The sequence below is a fragment of the Vipera ursinii genome (assembly GCF_947247035.1).
Source record: "Vipera ursinii genome assembly, chromosome: 13".
In the NCBI taxonomy this organism is placed as follows: domain Eukaryota; kingdom Metazoa; phylum Chordata; class Lepidosauria; order Squamata; family Viperidae; genus Vipera; species Vipera ursinii.
The window spans coordinates 2544502-2563179 of NC_139526.1; the positions used below are offsets into that span (position 1 = coordinate 2544502).

Sequence of the window (18678 nt, forward strand, 5' to 3'; positions counted from 1 at the left end):
TTTATTTTATTTTATTTTAATTCCATTTATATCCCGCCCTTCTCCGAAGACTCAGGGCGGCTTACAAGCTTAGCAGTAGCCATCAGTATCTTCTGTCTTGAGAAACGAGCGGCTCTCGAATTCAGGCCAGAGCCTCTCAGGGCCTCCCCAGCGTGTGAATTCAGTTTCAGCTATTCTGTGAGCAGAAGTGTGCGGCCTCTTTCCACGGCTAAATAGGGTTCCCCCACACTCACCCCAAATAAGGCTGCAACTGCTGGGTGGGATTCTCCCTCTGCTCCCTGATCTCAAGTGGGCTGGTGATTTCCTAGCCAGGGGCTCACCAGTCTATCCACGCAGGGCTTTTGGGGGGCCAGGAAGGCCTGAGGAGGAGGAGGAGGGAGCAGCGTGAGCAGGGCCTGTGTCTGGGACAAGCTCTCCTTGGGGGAGGAAACATTTTGGAACTCTTAAAAAGGGCTGTCTGGCCTGCCTTCCTGCCTTCCTTCCTTCCCTTCCCTTCCCTTCCCTTCCCTTCCCTTCCTTCCTTCCTTCCTTCCTTCCCTCCTTCCCTTCCCTCCTTCCTTCCTTCCTTCCCTTCCTCCCTCCCTCCCTCCCTCCCTTCCTTCCTTCCTTCCTTCCTTCCCTCCTTCCCTCCTTCCTTTCCTTCCTTCCTTCCTTCCTTCCTTTTGCTGACATCAATACTGAAATGATGACGATGTATGAATTTATTTATATGTAAGAGATGGGATATGGGAAGATCATTTGCTGTATTTTAATAGAAAATGGTAAGTTATTAAAATTGTTTATACCTGTTGTGATGGAGGAGGATGTGATAACTTTATACATTTCTTTTCTTTACTATATTTTCTCTTTTCTGCACCTTCTATTTTTTATTTTTTATTCTTTTACAATATTTTTATTTAGTTTTTATTGTTGTAAATCATCATTTATAATAAAATTACGATTAAAAAGAAAGAATGGGCTCAAGGTTGTGCAAGCTATAATGTTCACCTGCCCTTCTTCAGGGATCCCTCCAGCATGCACTTTCTGCCCTGAACAGGGGCTAGACTAGATGATCCCTGCAGGCCCTCTCCTTCTGTTCTTCCTTGAGCCCTTGAAGAAGATCGAAGTGCGAGACCAAGGCTGGCGATTCTGAGAGGCCAACAAATATAATACAAGGGTGTCTCAATCGGGCACCTACCTGTGACGATGCTGAAGGTGATCTGGAAATACAGCCCGGTTTCTGTGTTGGTGTTCTCCATCGAGACCACCACGTGCACTGAATTCTTCTCCTCCACCACCACCGTGCCCACAGTGATGTTCTTCAGCCCGGAGTCCGCAACCGCCACGGTGATGGCCTTTTCCAGATCCAGGCTACCAACCGCTATTTCTGTGCCATTGCTGCTCTGAAACTCCATGGAGGCCACTTCGGAGGAGACACTGTAGTTGGTGATGTAGCCAAAGGGAAATGGGTTGTAATCGACGTGGAAGATGACCTGGACGACGTCCGTCAGGTCAGAGAAGGTGGCTCTGAAGGCCTGGGGGATGGAGAACTGGCAGCTCGGGGTGTCCCCGTAGCAGAGCAGGGCATGGGGGTCAGCTCGTTTCCCTCTGGCCGTGATGTTACTCCCGGCCAACTCCAAGGGCTCCTCGTTGAGCACCCGTGACTTCATTAGGATGCGCATCAAGTCCGTGGACAAGGCGTAGGCTTTGGAGGCCACCTGCCCCCGCTTCTGAGCACTGTAAAGCTCCTGTCGTTCTGACTCCTGGGAAACGGCGTTGACGACGTGGATCAAGTCTCCTGCAAAACAGCCTACCAAAATCAGGGCCAGAAGCCTGGGTGGCATGCAAAGTCCCCCCCCCCCACTCCAGCCACCGCCTGCCAGAGCTGCTCCCCCACTCGCCGGAGGGCTTGTGGCAAGCGACGTGCAGAAGCACCGCTACCCCTCCACACTGGACCTGGAGGGGGGATGCACTGAATTCTGCAGGGGTGGACGGTTAGCATGGTGTAATCAAAGCACCGCCTGTTTCTTTTGCCACAACGCCTTTGTTGACCATCCCCTTCAACCTCTCGTGTCACTATCAGCCACGAAGAACCACAACAGTTCTTGGCATTTTGTCATCGCACAAGCTCACATTTTTGACACGCTGAAAGTGCAACTACCAGCCAGATATGCAAAGGCCAGTTGTGCCTATGAAAATACAAATCCTCTCTCGACAGGTCCAAGTTTCCTTTCAGCACCAAGAATCTGACTGCTCTCCAGGCCACCTAAAGAAGTGCTGTCTTTCTCCATTTTGCTCAATTATACATAAAAAAAAATAAACACATACAACTAATTCATGGACATCTTCGTCTTCGCTTGGTTTGGGGCTGCCTGCTTAACACGCATTTCCTTACGATGACTAGAAACAAGCCATTTCCTCCAGAGAAGGGGGAAGGAGAGCAGGGGATCAAAAAGACAAGATGGCGGCCATGATCACATGTGCTGCCTGTACCAGACATCCAACTCCCCGTGCTGAGGGCGAGCTGCGACAGCCATGCATTCCAGCCCTGCTCCTCCCGGCAGTGCATCCCCCCAACCTGGAGGGTGATGCTTAGTAGCAGACAAGCCGCCTACTTCCTTCTCAGCTGGGCTGAACCGCCATCACTGTTTCCACTGGGGGGCTCACCCATAATGTCGAGGATGTTGCCAGCGATGGCTTTGGGGGTCATGGTTCCTTGGAGGGTCTCTCCTTGAAGAACGCTCATCATAGTTTCAAGCTTTCTCAAAGTCTTTGTCAGGCAGGATCGGCAGATCAGTTCCTTACTGGCCATCTGCGAACCCAAAGCACAGGGGAAGCGAGTCAGGATGCAAAGTTTCTGGTCCTCATGGTGGCTGAGTGCCTTCACCACTAGACCAAACCGGCTCCCCTTTAGAATACACCCGTGTTCATTTAGAAAAGACAAGAAAGGAAGAGAGAAAATAGGAGGCAGGAAGGGATGCTAAGGAGGAGGAGATCACCTAAGACAGGGGTGGGGGAGGATGGCCCCTTTATAACTCGTGGACTTCAACTCCCAGCATTCCTATTCCTGGCTCAGGAACTCTGGGAGTTGAAGTCCAAGAGACATAAAGGGGCCATCGTTCCCCACCTCTGGCTTGAGACCTTCTGCCCACTCTCTCTTTCTATTGTCACCCCCTTTTAAACCAGGGAAGCTCACAGCCAACCCTCCCCACGTGATCCACAACATGTTGTGTGAAGCAGAATCGAGCCAGGCCTGTGTCTAGGCACCCCCGTCCCTCCCAGCCCCGTCTGCCCAAGATGCCTACCATACACTGGGCCAGCACAGCCACGATCTGCCGGATGTCGTCCACCGTGTTGACGTTCAAGGAGGTCAAGGTTTCGGTAACGTTCTTACGGATCCAGATCTGGAGGTGGGCATCCGGCTCGGCTTCCAGCTTTGGATACACAGAAGATTCGTGCTTTGGGTGGGGAGGACAGAAAATGAACATAGGTAGTCCTCAGCTTACAACAGCTCATTTAGTGACCATTCAAAGTTACAACATCACTGGAAAAAGTGACTTATGACCATTTTTCACACTTACGGCCACTGCAGCATTCCAACTGGTCACATGATCAAAATTCGGCTGCTTGGCAACTGGTTCATATTTTTGCATAGTTCCCCGGGATCACATGATCCTGTTTTGCCACCTTCTGACAAGCAAAGTCAACGGGGAAGCCAGATTCACTTAACAACCATGTTTCTAACTTAACAACCGCAGTGATTCACTGAGCAGCTGTTTCACTTAGCAATATAAACTTTGAGCTTAACTGTGGTCATAAGCCGAGGACTACCGGTAGTCAGCTTCTTTCAGGCCGTGAGGGAGGCAGGTCAGGATACAGGCCTTGCAAGGATGCAGTTTGCAAGTAGAGAAGCTTGAAGGCCGCCTGGGGTTTCCCTTGCACCCAACAAGGCAAGGCCGGCTGCGTTTCGCTAGTCTGCTAGTTTGGTCACTTTATCGAAGAATGAGATGAGATTGGTTTGGCATGATCTGTTTTTAACAAACCCGTGCTGGCTACTTTGTTTCTAGTTGTTTGCAGATCTGTTTTTTGATTATCTTTTCTAGGATCTTCCCAGGTATTGATGTTAAACTGATTGGTCCGTAGTTTCCTGGGTCTGTTTTTTCCCCCCTTTCTTGAAGATGGGAACCACATCAGCCCTTTTCCAATCCTCAGGTATTTCCCCGGTGCTCCAGGATTTTTGAAAGATGTGGTGCAGTGGTTCTGAGATAACATCTGCCAGCTCCTTCAGAACTCTGGGATGTAATCTGTCAGGCCCCGGTGATTTATATTCCTCAAGGTCGGATAGGTGTCCTCTTAGCATTCTTTTGCTTATTTTAATTTTTGTTTCTAGTTTCTCTTTTGCGGTGAGGTTTTTTGGTATGTTGGGCTATAGTTTCTTTTTGTGTGAAGACTGATGCAAAGTATGAGTTAAGCAGCTCTGCTTTCTCCCTGTGGCCTGTAATTTCCTTGCCATCTTCCCTATTTAGTGGACCTACAGTTTCCTCGACCTTTTTCTTGTTGTTAATGTGTTGGAAGAAACTTTTTTAAATTGTCCTTGATTTCTGTTGCAAGTCTTTGTTCGTTCTGAGCCTTTGCTTTCCTGATTTCCTCTTTGCGCTGAAGTCCACATATCTTTAAGTGGCCAAGTTTGAAAAACGCAGCTTGATGGGTTCTTGGGAAGCTGCAGATTCTGCCTTCTGGCTATGAATATTATCTCAGTGGAGACACTTCTAATAAGGACATTAATGCAGTGCAAAAAAGTTTAGCTCTTAGCTCCATAGTGTGACCTGCCTAAGACATCACAGATAGAGCAGCCTTGGGGGTGGGATGGGGTCCAAAACTTCAGGATAGCAGCTGCCAACTATGCATTTTTAGACACCATTTTGACCAAACTGACTCTAATTCTTCTGATTCCCCCATTCCATTGCTTTTTTTAAAAGAACAGAGGAGGACCTAAGCATGCTCCTTAGGGAGCACCTGCTGCCGGTGTCAACTTTCCTCCGCCCTGTGCGCTCCCACAGAGAGGGCCTCCTCAGGGTGCCACCGGTCAGAGAGTGCCGACTGGTGACCCCCACAGGGTGCGCCGGATCTGTGGAACCGTTTACCGGTTGAGCTCCGGATGGCCCCCGACCTTCGCTCCTTCCAATGTGATCTAAAGACCTATTTGTTTGAACAAGCCGGCCTGGTCTGATGGGTTTTGGGATTTTATCACTGTTTTTATGTAAATTTATCTGTTTTTTTGGGCATTAATGGTTTAATCTCTTCTTAATTTTTGTATTTCTGTATTTTAGTATTTATTGCCCTGTTCACCGCCCTGAGTCCTTCGGGAGAAGGGCGGTATACAAATTAAATAAATAAATAAATAAATGTCTCCCTCCTTCTGTTTGTGTCACCTCTGTGTGTGTCTTTCCAAGACTGCGAGGTTTTCTGGCAAAGTATTAGGCAAGTCAGTTTAATTTTTAACTTCACAAAGCTGACAAAAGACACCAGCATTCTCTCACATAAATTCATACCTCATTTAAAATGGTGATGAGAGCCAGTGAATACTCAATAACAGCTTGGGGGTCACTCTGTTTGACCAGGCCTTGCAGTATCACCTCCGTCTTGTTGTAAAGCCACTGGGGAAGACTGTGGAATCCCTCTGGCGTCCTGGGCAAGGTGATGACCATAGACCTGGACAGAAAAACAGCAATGACTGCCACATAAAATGCTCTGCATCTGATAAACTAGCTATGTTCCTAATATGGCAGTTTTCTGTGTGCAGAGTGCTTGTCTTTTAAATACGCGAGAGCATTACAACAACCAGTTGTCAAGGATACAGTACAGTTCGGCAAAAAGGATGCAGCACAAGTGAAGGTACAATTACTAGGATGTTGACAAACATGAAAAGTCTCACTTCCCCAATTCAGCATCAGTTTCATCACTTGCCAAGCTCAGTATAAAGTAGGGAGTACAATTTTTAAAGTTCTAAACAATATGGAACAAAGTATTCAGGTTGTTGTCTATCTTCCTACAAGCTACTCCGTCCTGAGTATTAGTCTCTCTTTTTCTCTCCCGGAAGTCTTTGGGCCACCAGAAATGCAGCCTTACCTGTGGCCCTGCAACATGGAAATGCCTTTTCCGAGGATAACATCCAAGCTTTTCCTGAGTTGCTCAGATGCATGAATTCCAAAAACTGACTTCTTTGGTCTTCCTTACATTTATTGTCACACCTGATTCCTAGGTTAGCTTTACATTCTTGTTTTTCCTTGGCAATTATTTCTTTATTAGTCCATTTATCCATGAAACTGATATCCTGCAATGGTCTTTTCTCCTAAAGGACTGAGCACCTACTACCCTCTGCACCTCAGGCTCGCTGAATAGGTCCACATACTTGGATGCCTGATATAATCAGTTTCCAAATACCTATCCAGAGGGGATGCAGTGGCACAGTGGCTTAATGATGTGGAACAGTGGGCCAGAAATGATCTGCAATCCGGTGGTTCGAGTCTGGCTCCGTGAGATGGGGTGAGCTCCCGTCACTCGCTCCTGCCCACTCAGCAGTTCGAAAGCATGCAGTACTGCGAGTAGATAAATGGGTATCACTTTGGTAGACAAAACCTGGCTGTGTTTGTTGTGTTCAGAGAGCAGAAGCGGGACGTGAAGCAACACAAGAGGCGAGGCGAGATGAGACCTGCAGAGGAGGCTGAAAGCACCAGCAACCTGAGGTGCTGTCAGCTGGTGTAAGCTAGCTTGCCTCCTGCGGTGCACCACAGATAAGCATGCAAGCGCCGAATGGAATGAACTAGCAATTTAGGTTGTTAGGACTGCATTGTGTCTAGCAGTTGTAGATTTCCCTGACATTTTATGCCATACGACTGATTGATTGATCGATTGATCAATCAATCAATCATCAATCTAGAAATTGCTCTGAGAAAAATGCAGACCAAGAGATGCTGAGAATGCATGTGCCAAGCGGGTGACAGGAACATATGGGAGGATAAATGGTTCAAGAGCTGTATTCCCAGTCATCACCACACAGCTCTCCTTAGCAATGTGGACAGCACACTGGATTCTTTCTTAAAACAAATATACTGCACTGCACTCTTATCACTGATTTATAACCTCAGAATGTATTGATATCCTAGGCCAGGGGTAGGCAACCTCGGCTCTTTTATGACTCATGGACTTCAACTCCCAGAATTCCTGAGCCAGGATTTCTGGGAGTTGAAGTCCATGAGTCATAAAAGAGCCAAGGTTGCCTACCCCTGGCCTAGGCTAACAAAGTGACACTTCGTATCAAAAGAACGGAACATCAAGATGAACAAGAAATGGTTCTTCCTTGGCTTCCAACTTTAGCTCTCGGACCACAATGGCAGCCTAGGTAATAGCAAGGTACCGGGAAGGGGGGGTTTCCTCCTCCCCCAGTAGCAGTGTATAAGACACAAATAGAGCACCCAGTAAACAGCACATGATCTTCTAGGTTTCACTATATGGGAGGTGTGGCCAGCAAAAACCAGCAAGATTATCCATCTGTCAGTTTTCCACATTCATAGCTCCAGTGTTTTGGGGGGCCTAGCTCAAATGTCTTTCTGCAAATATGCACCGATTAGTACACTTCCAAGCATCAGACATACACCCTTAAGAGACTGATTTTGTTAAGCCTACTTGTTTCCAGTCAGCTTTATAACGCCTACAGAAACCACCCGGCTTCATTTCCTCCACTTTCCCACATGGCATCCCGCGAGAGAAGCACTCCTCCCTCGTGTCCTCAACACTGTCCACTGTTTCAAAAGCACTGTCCTCAACACTGCATCAAAGTCACCAGTGCCCCAAGTGTGGTGTCAGATCTGCCATCACACAGCTTCAGCTAGGCTTTTGCTTTGATGGCATCCTGCCATAAATGTGGGGAAAGGAGAAAAGGATGTGGGGAGGGGGATAACAGGAACCAGAAATGCCAATCAAAAGACTATGGTTGAGTGATCCAAAGACACAGACATGAAAACAGAATGTGAATGTCCACCAAAGAGGCACCACACCTGGGAACTGCTACCAAAACAACAAATCTGAACACTAGGGAGATGACCGGGGGGGGAGGGGGGCTGGGAGAAGGGGAAACTTATCTGCTTTACGTGGGAATATTCAGATTTGGCTTTTCTTATGCTGTAACCACCTGGCTTTAGTAAGAGTTTACCTTTCATTACAAATTGAATTGAGGGTCCTTTTTTTCCAAACGCCCAAGCTGGGACAAGCCTGACATATGGCTATAAAAAGTGGTGGACGTACGTTGGGCACAATTTACTCTTACTTAGGCAGAGGAAAAGGAATACTTTTTCTAATCTCAGACCCTGGAAATTTTATCATCATGGTAAACCTTAACACTATCCAAGTTTCTGAGATTTCAGCAGGCACTAGACACAAACATTAGAATCCTAGTGACTAGCATAGTAGTTTGCAAACTGCATGCTAGTTTGCTTCTAGTTAAAAGAAACACCTAGAACAGTTGAAACATTTCAAATATATGTTTATAATGAAGGGACATCTTATCATATGTGTTGGTCATGTAAAATATTCAAAAAGCACTGGAAAGGAATAAACAGCTTTATTCAGAAAAAAAACAAAATTTGAATTCAAGCTTTTGTTTTTCTTCTATTAGGAATCTTTCCAAAAAATTAAAAATAAATAAAAGTGTCACAATTTATTAAGAAATATGCTGATAGCTACAAGGACAAATTTGCCCCATTGTTGGAAAAGAGATACTTTGCTGACAGAATCAGACTGGAAACCGAAGTTGGAGAATATGCCAGGGTGGCAAAATTAACAATACTGTACTGTATATATCCAGAACAGAAGCTGGGTTGAATTTAAGCAAGACTGGCTTTTCTCCCTGCAACACAACACAGGGAAATCTCAGATTCTTAGAATATGTTTTTAAAGGGGAAATATTTGATATAAAGATAATAACCAGAAATGAATGTAGTATTTATAAATACTTTCACAAGTTGGGTATAACAGGAAGGAATGTGGAACTTAATATTGCTTTTACTGATTGTTTTTGGTATTTTTAAACTTTTTTCTAAGAACATGCATCAATTATCACGGTTTAGAATTTTGTAGTGATGACTCATTTTTCAAGAAGTTACAACGATTTTAGTTTTATATATTCAATTTATTGCTTAACCAATGAGATAAGAAATTCTAAATTTTGTAACAATGGTAACTTTTCTACTTATTAGTTTGTTATTCTTTCACACACTGTAACTCATTTCATTTTCTTCTTTTTTTCCCCTTTTATGTTGTCATTTATTTTATTCTTCAAAGGTTTTAAACTAGATGTGGATACCCACATGTGCACCTTTAATAGTACTGGGATGGGAGACCACCAAGAAATTCTAGAGCTGTAGGAACTCCCCCCCCCCCCCCCGCTCCAGCTCCCCAGGTTTTTGCCAAGAAGACTAAACAGGTCTGTCCATGAGGCCATCAAAAGCCACATTTACCAGCAGTCCCAGGATCGCTTATCAAGACCAAGCTAAATGGGCAACGAATCCTCCCAATGCCTCTTTCGTCCTGTATTTCTCATGCCCCTTACAGTCCTTTCAGGGAACAATTCTGGCCAATCGTGGGGCAGAATGTGTGGGCCCAGGAGGGCACCCCTGAAGGAAGGCCCCCCTTGCCTGGCACTGGGGCAGGGCAGAAGGGAGAGGGGGGCCCTTGATCCAAGGGCTGGATGCAAACCGCAAGGCTGCCATAAAATGCTGCTGGGTGCCAGTGATAATCACTCAGCCTCACGGGATGCAGTTCGGGAAAAGGAGGGTAACCTGATTGGCTGGACTGGGAGGGAACTTGAAGCATCCTCCCTCCTCTTCGCTCCCTTTCAAACAAATTTGCATTGGCAGGGGAAAAAATCCCCACTAAACCAGAAATGGGCTTCTGCAGGATCTGACCTTCCCTTGAAAGACCTCATTGCAATGCCCGCTCTGCCCTTTTGCACACGCAGGGCACATCGCCAAGTGCAAAGCAAAGGAAAGAGTTTATCTCCAGTCAGGGCAACCCACAGGTGACACCCCACCCCACGAATCCCACAGGGTTGGGGTCACAGGGGATTTCACCCTCTTAGCAGCATGATTTCAAAATGAAGCCCACCACCCACTTCGCTTAGTCCTGCTTTCATGTCCATGCCTGACGGATATCCTGCTGCAGTAATACGAGTGGTCTTTTCTTCAGCATAAATTAGGGGAAATCTTGACTGCGGTCACACAGAATTCAGCAGGTTTTACATGGGCCTAACTAATGTAAGAATCATTTTTGACCATGTGGTTCTTAATATAAGTCATAAAACACGATACGCTCACCCTAAATTGGAGAGCATACAGCGCCCAGTACCCCATTAAGACTCCAGCACTCAAGATTACATGATCCCATTTAGCAGCCAAATAGTTTATTTCCAGTAGCACCTTTTGGGGTGTTTTCCCCTTGAATAAGTCTGTAAAGAGAAACGACAGGTAGTCCTTGACTTCCAAGAGTTCATTTAGTGACCGTTCAAAGTTACAACGGCAGTGAAAAAAGGGACCTATGACCATTTTTCAGAGTTACAACCTTTACAGTATTCCTGTAGTCAAGTGATCAAAATCCAGATGCTGGGCAGCTGACTCGTACTGATGACCGTTGCAGCCTCCCGGGCTTTTGCGACCTTCTCACAAGCAAAGTCAATGGGGAAGACAGATTCACTTAACAACCGGGTTATTAACTTACTAACTGTAGTGTTTCACTAAACATCTGAGGCAAGAAAGGTTGTAAAATTGGGCAAAACTCACTTAACAAATGTCTCACTTAACAACAGAAATTCTGGGGTTTGATTTGGAGCCCACAGGAGCGGCAGTGAGAGGGTGCCACCGTCATGTCCAGCCTTAGAAAGATGCCAAAGCAGAGTTTCAAAATGGCCTCACCCCTTCCTGGGGCCCTAGTTGATCAGGGGTGCGAGCTGCAGCCCCTTGAGGACCACCCGGAGGCTCCTACTGGTACAGAATGCAGCCGCGAGAGTTGTGTTGGGAGTCTCCCGATACTCCCATGTTACACCTCTGCTCCGTGAGCTGCATTGGTTGCCAGTTGTCTTCCGGGTGAGATTCAAGGTACTAGTAATGGTGTTTAAAGCCCTACATGGCAGGGGTCCGGAGTACCTCAGGGAACACCTGCTGCCGGCGTCAACTTCCCTCCACCCTGTGCGTTCCCACAGAGAGGGCCTCCTCAGGGTGCCACCGGTCAGAGAACGTCGATTGGTGGCCCCCTGGGGGAGATCCTTCTCTGTGGGCGCCCCGGAGCTATGGAATCAGCTACCGGTTGAGCTCCGGATGGCGCCCGATCTTTGCTCCTTTCGCCGCGATCTAAAAACATTCTTATTCGAACAAGCCGGCCTGGCCTGAGGGGGGATTGGTGGGGTTTTTTATTGCTGTTTTATTGGGGTTTTAATATTGTATTGACTGTTTTTAGTGGGCATATATTTAATCCTTTTTTAATTTTTGTAACTTTGTATTTTTATTCTTGCCCTGTTCACCGCCCTGAGTCCTTCGGGAGAAGGGTGGTATATAAATATTATTAAATAAATAAATAAATAAATAAACCCTGGGAAAACTGCTCATCCCTGCTCTAAGCTCTCAAGGCCAACATACAGTTGGTCGTTTACACAAAGATCTTGCCAGCATTCCTTCGCAGAAGCGAGGAGAATGTGGAAAGGAAGAACCTGCTTGAGACACGACCCATTCTTCTCAAAAGCTGCAGTTGTGGTCCACTGTACAAATCACACGTCTCTGGACTGATCTCGGATGAACTGTACAGTTCCTGTTGTCTTAGGAAAGCTCAAAATATTTGTAAAGACTCATCCCATCCAGACATTCTTTTTTTAAATCCTGGCGGACGGTTCAGGGTAATAAAAACAAAGACAAATAGGCTGAAAAATAGTTTGTATCCCAGAGCTGTAACCATATTAAATACCACAGTACGGTGCAACAATGAATGGCAATGTTAGGGGCAGCGCAATGGTGAATAGAATGTGAAGGATGGGGGTATATAATGTATGTTCTTATTTGTGGTTTTTACTTGTGTGTAGTGTGCACTGTGAACAGCGCTTAATTTCGTTGTGAGTTACACAATGACAATAAAGATATTCTATTCTATTCTGTAATTCTATTCTGTTCTATTCTATTCTATTCTGTTCTATTCTGTAATTCTATTCTATTCTGTTCTGTTCTGTTCTATTCTATTCTAAACAGCAGTGAGGGAGCAAACAAGATGAGGATTTACTGGCTTTTACAAAACACTGGAGAGAGTTTAAGGTACGAAGTGGCGTTCATCCACACCTGCTCCTTTGCCTTTGAAAAAGGGAAGAAGAAGGAAAAGTTACCGTTTTATGGCCACCACTGTTGCTCCCAGCTGGTCCTCTACAAGCACCGAGACTAACACGAGGGAGCCGTGCTCTTGGAAGCCGGGTGGCAGGAAGGCTGCATGTGCAGGATGACTCCCTTTGTACACCAAGAATTCATCGCAGTGGCCAAGGCGGCAGCGGGTGGCCATGAGGATGTACACCAAGGGGGCGTCTGCCCCCACGGAATCTCTCCAGCCTGCAGCCAAGAGTGAGAGAGTGAAAGGAGAAAGGCGCACAGCAGCGGCCCCAACTTTGCGGCTTGGCAGCCTGGCACAGGGGAGGGGAGAGGGGATGGTGACTTGTGATGCGTTTGACCCCTCCCTCGAGCTCAGCCCCATCCTCTCCTACGTCCTCAAAGGCACAGGCCTGGTGGGACCTGGTGTTCCACATCCTTACCCGCACATTCAAAGTGGATCTTGGTGGCCAACGCTTGGACAGGACTTGCAGGGGAAAGCTGGCACGATCCCCCAAAGGGGGGCTGGTTGGGAAACAGGTCAATGGAGGCATAGCCCTCTTCCCCAGTGGCCAGGTCTGTGATGGAGAGCGTGAAGGTGTAGCCCTCCCCGTCCTCCAGAGCCCACGGACGCAAGACCAGGCTCATCTCGGCATCCCCCGTGGAGGTCGATCTTCTGTCCAAAAGCAGAGATTCGTTTCTGAAGCTCTGGGCTGTCCACCTCGGCTTAGTCTTAAAAAAAAAAGGGGGAGGGGGGAGAGAGAAAAGACCCCCAAGGTTTACTTTTTTAAAAACTAACCACAGTTTAAGGTATTATCCCTGTACTTCTTGATAAAAGGGGGAGGGTCCATTTTCAGTCTCTGGCCAAATTAGGGGCTGACATTTCAGCCCCATTCCCAGACATTTGATCCAAGGAAAACAGGGAGAAGACCAAATCGTTTGACAGTGATCTTCTCAAAAATCAGACACGATCCACTTCAGATTTCCTGCATGACCTCACCTTCCAGTGTCTGATTTCAGAAGAAAAGCAGAAGGGAAACCTGGCAGGGAGACCTGGATTTTTCCAGCAGGCGCCACTGCTTTCATTTCGCTTGGCCTCCGCATCCAGTACAGGAGGGGGCTGCTTCTCAGACGGTGCAATGGCAGCATTACACAAATGCGAGAGAGATTATGGGAACCACCAGGATGGGATCTTGGATCACTGAGATGACCGGAGTGCATTTTCTCAGACTCCCGGATTTTTGAAATAACAAACTAGACTTTCTCCAGCTGGAAAATGACCTCATAAATCTCAAAATGGAGCAACGGGCTGAGAGGAAAAAGCCCAACGCTGCCTCTTACTGCAGAAATTACTGGTGTTCAAAATATGCTGCAGGTTTAAGCATCGGCTCAAATTCTGCTCCCGTCTTCCCACCCTCCCTCAGATGCTTCCACACAGTGTTTTGCTTATCTTTTTTCTGACCATAATGCATTTTCATTTGAAAAGGCAGCCGGGATATTGGGGCGATGGGAAGGGCTGAAGCCAGAAGAAAAATGATCTGTGGAAGACAAGAGCTGATCTCACAGATAAGCCTCGCTAGGCGAGCAGGAGGAACAGGAAACTTTATTGAAACCACTAATGAAAAGGTTCCAGATGGATTCCGATGAAGCCCTGACGCCGGCAGTTCCACGCTGGCAATTCACCTTCCAGGAGACGCAAGCGGCGAGGCCAAGATTCTTGAGCCAGGGGAGTGCAGCTCCAGCCCGCTGGACCATCCTCTCTGTGCTCCAGGTGGGAGACGGGTGGAAAGACCCCAAGGCTGAGGGATACCAATTCGTGGAAGCTGGTTCTGTCTTCCCACCAAAGACACGCAAAAGAAAAAGAAAAAGAACGCCCCTGGGCAGCCCTAACGGCAAACAGGGATTCATATCTGTGTTTTGTGTAGGGGTGTGTGTGTGTGTGTGTGTGTGTGTGTGTTGTCCTTGGCCAAATCACTATCATTTGAAAGGTCTTATATCATTTATTGCTTCTACAAGCCTCAAGAGAAAATTATTTTTATACCTACATATCCCAGTCTGGTTTTTCCTTGTGACACCCCTAAAACAGGCCTCACAACTCAATCAATGAAAAACAATTGCAGGCCACAGAAGAAGAGCTGGCACACCGACGAGCTCTTTGGTGGCAAGCAACGTGGCAGCAGAGCTGGAGGTGTTGGAGATGCTTGACGGCATGTCTTTCACAAAAAGTTGTGGAGGTCTGCCGACAACACTGTGAAGCAATCTAGACTGCAGCATAGAGGGATGGATAAGAACGTGTCTTGCCGAGAGTTAAGTTGTTAACAAGGCCTTCTCAATATGCTTCAAAGAGAGGGAAATAAAATCCCTTTTTACTGGACTTGTCTGTGTGCATCTTGCAGAAAAGAAAAATGAAGAAGAGGAGAGGAGAGGGGAGGGAAAGAGAAGGGGAGGGGAGGGGAGAGAAGAGAGAAGGAAAGGAGTGGAGAGGAGTGGAGAGGAGAAGCCCCTTCTGTAGCCAAACTGCTCCCACAGAGCCCCAGAGACATCCAGCACGCCTCTTACCCCCTGGTTGGAATTGTTCTGGCAGTTCAAGCAGGTCCCCTCCAAGTACACGTAGGAGCTCCCGCTGACCTCATAGACAGACTGTGCCTTGCAGGAGACGCACTCCAGGGACACGATGGGGACGGTCCCTTTCTTCAGCAAGACCTTGGAGAGAGGGAGGGAGGGAGGGAGAGAGCGAAGAAAGCCCGAGATGTTCAGACGATTCCTCCTCGCATCCTCCTGCTGCGAGGGGAAGACAGCGTGCGTGCCGTGCCAAGAAATACCCAAGCAGAAAATTCAAACTGTACACCGAGGACGTGCATTGCTAGGGCATCTCCCCACATTTTCTTTAATTCTTCGGTGCCCTTATTTCTTCTTTTATGCTGGTTCCCTTCTAGCCAAAGGCAGAAGAGAGAACCAAGCACCAAATTCTGATGGTGGCATTTGGGGCTCCTTGGATCTCACCCCCACCCCCGATCACGGAAGCGGTGCTGGTGAAGATGCTGCTCTAAAGGCCTTCTGAGTCGGCCCTGCCCAAAGGCCCTCTCTTTCCTGGAAAGAGATTCTCAGAAGCTGTTTTCTTGTCTCCCTACCAGCCTGAAGACCTAGCACTTCAGTCCCAGATCTTCTTCCCGAGAATGGTGGGCCGAAGGTAGAGAGGGTTAGGGTTTGCATAGATGGTGCCCGTGAGATGTTCACGACATCCTGAAAGGGGGAATCACACTCGGAGCAATGATGCTTTTCCATCCTGCTCTCCTTTCCCTTCCTTTGCAAAGAGAGGAGCTTCTTCTTCACTCGTAAGAATATACATTTCCCAGTGGCTCTTTTAGCATACCGGTCAGGAACCTGGAAACAGCTCGCCCACCAAGCGGAGCAGAAGGAAAGGAGGCCAAGCAGAGAGCCAGGGATAGTCAACATAACTAAGCCTTCCTTAAAGAGGAGAGAGGATGCCTTAGGACTGGTTCTCAAATATTTCCTGAACAGATTTTGAGGAAGAAAATCATCAAGATCCTCAGATAAAAGAAGGAAGGGATATTGATAACTGCAGTTACAAAACCCAACTAATTGACTTAGGCAATGAAAGTCTAACAGCTAGACCACGGGTCTTCAAACTTGGCCCTTTTATGACTTGTGGACTTCAACTCCCAGAATTCCTCAGCCAACCCTGGCTGAGGGATCCTGGGAGTTGAAGTCCACAAGTCATAAAAGGGCCAAGTTTGAAGACCCCTGAGCTAGACAATTAACGAATGGGCAGTTTTAGGCTTCTGGACTTGGAGACCACGGTCTAGAGAACTCATGGTGGTCTATGCATTTCGCCTCCAAAGATTCCGGCCTCCGTTGACAGTGAAACATCAGGAAATCTGTTCCAGACCGTGGTCACTAAGTTCTGAAGCCCAGTACAACAATTCAAAGTTACAACGGTACTGAAAAAAGCAACTTATGACCAGTGGTGGGATTCAAATAAGTGAATGACCGGTTCTCTGTGTGGATGCCGGTTCTGGAAGTCCGTTCTGGGCCTGGGCAACAAAAAATTAGCTACCGGTTCTGCCAAACTGGTGCGAACCGGCTGAATCCCACCGCTGCTTATGACCATTTTTCACACTTACAACCTTTGAAGCAACCCCGTGGTCATGTGATCAAAATTCAGACACTCGACAACTGTCTCATGACCATTGCAATGTCCCCTTTTACGACCTGACAAGCAAAGTCAATGGGGGAAGCCAGATTCACTTAACAACTGTGGCAAGAAAGGTCATAAAATGGGGCAAAACCCAATTAACAAATGTTTAACTAAACACTAGAGATTTGGGGCTAAATTGTGGACGTAAGTCGAGGACTGCTCAACAGACGCCAGCCAGAAAAATATACACCAGCAGATCTTGACTCAGATTGAACCGTGTGCTTTGGAAAGGCAGCAAAAGGGCAGCCCAAATCATGTTCCAAAATCCTGACTCATGAAGCTGGTCTTCTCCTCGGGCACTCTGGTTACTGCCTAGACCTTCCTGAATCTGGGAACGCCACCCAGACACCCCAAAATCAGGGCTGTCCGCCTGCTTCTAGCGGGAGCCATCGAGATGCTCTCTGCATGGCAAACTCTGAAGAGACCCGAAGGCCTCCTCCCCGTTTACTCCTCCGGCCCTGCAAATTCCCAGTCAGATCATTTGTTTGGCATTCTTATAAGCAAAGCAGATAGTACGGAATGTCCTTGAAAGACTATCAATTTGACAGTGAGTTCTTTCTTTTCCCCCACCCTTCCTTCCAACCTCCGGTTTCCAAAAAAGTGAGAGAAGGAGGGAGGGAGGGAGAAAGAGAGGGGGGGGGGGAATGATGAAGGTAATTATGGTTTTCACTTAAGACAAGCTGCCTCTCTAAATGCCGAGCAGCCCTTGAAGCTTGGTGATCTAAACCATAAGGGTTTTTTTTTTTGGCTTCCTGCAGTTCAGTTCAGTCCTCCAGGAGGCACGGATTCAAGAGCCGGGTGGGACTGTCCCTCCCGCTACGTCTCCCAAGCGGCGGGTGAAGAAAAACAGAGGAAGCCCTGAACACGCACACACCTGACAAAGTGAGGAGCCCAGAGCTTCCCCCATGCTTCCCACGGTGGCCCCGCTTTGCCAAGAGGACACCCGGCTCCTGCGGGAAGCAGAGGGGACTGGCTGGAAGTGTTCTCCAAAGAGCCCTCCCCACCGGCTCTCGGGGTGCATCTGCTTACGTAGAAGCCTTGGCACCAGAGGAGAACCATTTTAAGGTGCTGACTGGCTCCCAGTCTGGGAACCCCTTTTCGGGACCTCAGTTCACCCAAGGATATTATAGGAGGAGAGCTGCTCTTCGGGCACAGTAGCAAAAGTCAGGAGAAGTCTGGCAGCATTTTTTTCAACTAATATATTTGATTGCAGAGCAGACGCTTTCCATCAGGAAAGGGGCTGCCAGACTCTCCTGGGGTTTTGCAAGGCTAGAGCTAAGAGCCCAGCACCCCAACAGTTGTTGCTGAGCCGTGAGACACAACAAGCACACGTACATCTTCTAGATCAGGGGTAGGCAGCCCTGGCTCTTTTACGACTCGTGGACTTCAACTCCCAGAAGTCCACGAGTCATAAAAAGAGGCAAGGTTGCCTACCCCTGTTCTAGATGGACAGGGTTTCCCTTCTTCCTTCTGCCAAATTGGCCCAGGAGCCACATTTTTAAGGCTCAAGTGCAGAAAGGGCAAACTCTGGAGTTGGCAAAACGACGTCGGGCCTTAGTTCTCGTTCCAGGGATCGGACACAAAACCAAGCCCACCTCTCCCACTAAATTCTCCCACCGCAGATTCTTGACGGAGCCTGTGATCAAAAGGGTTCCGTACAAATCCACTTGGCTGCTCCTGAACTGTTCAGGGGCGCTAAGCACCCATCGGTCACTGGTGCTCTCTGAGCTTGGCTTTTTTTTGCAGCCGTTTCATTACCCAAACCAGGTAACCTCATCAACAGCACTGATGACGTTACCTAGATGGGTAATGAAAGGATTGCCAGGAAACAACCAAGCTCAGAGAGCAGCAAGGAGCCCTCGTGTCAACGCTGAGATACAGATATTCTCCGTTATTGGCATTCATGGCTTCTCTCAAATATGGCTGCCAGGGAGGCAGCCAGTCAGCTCGTTTACCAGAAGACGTGCTGGCGAGATTTCCTGGCAGTTTGATGGAGAAGGTGGGTTCCACTGGATGCCTCCCAGCAGAGGCCAGGCAGGCGGCGCTTTCACTTGGATTCCTGCACTGAGCACGGAGTGGGACGGGATGGCC

General features: G+C 47.8%; 1 protein-coding gene across 1 annotated transcript in view; it reads right to left on the minus strand.

Annotated features, from left to right (window-relative positions):
• Nucleotides 1-18678, minus strand: part of PKD1 (polycystin 1, transient receptor potential channel interacting) — a gene marked incomplete at its 5' end in the record, with an annotated part of 165510 nt that overhangs the window by 46345 nt on the left and 100487 nt on the right. The window contains 7 exons of the mRNA XM_083373148.1: nt 1178-1777; nt 2647-2791; nt 3285-3437; nt 5532-5691; nt 12395-12611; nt 12812-13100; nt 14928-15071. Of these exons, the coding sequence (XP_083229274.1) occupies nt 1178-1777; nt 2647-2791; nt 3285-3437; nt 5532-5691; nt 12395-12611; nt 12812-13100; nt 14928-15071 (1708 nt within the window). The remainder of the gene's footprint in view (nt 1-1177; nt 1778-2646; nt 2792-3284; nt 3438-5531; nt 5692-12394; nt 12612-12811; nt 13101-14927; nt 15072-18678) is intronic.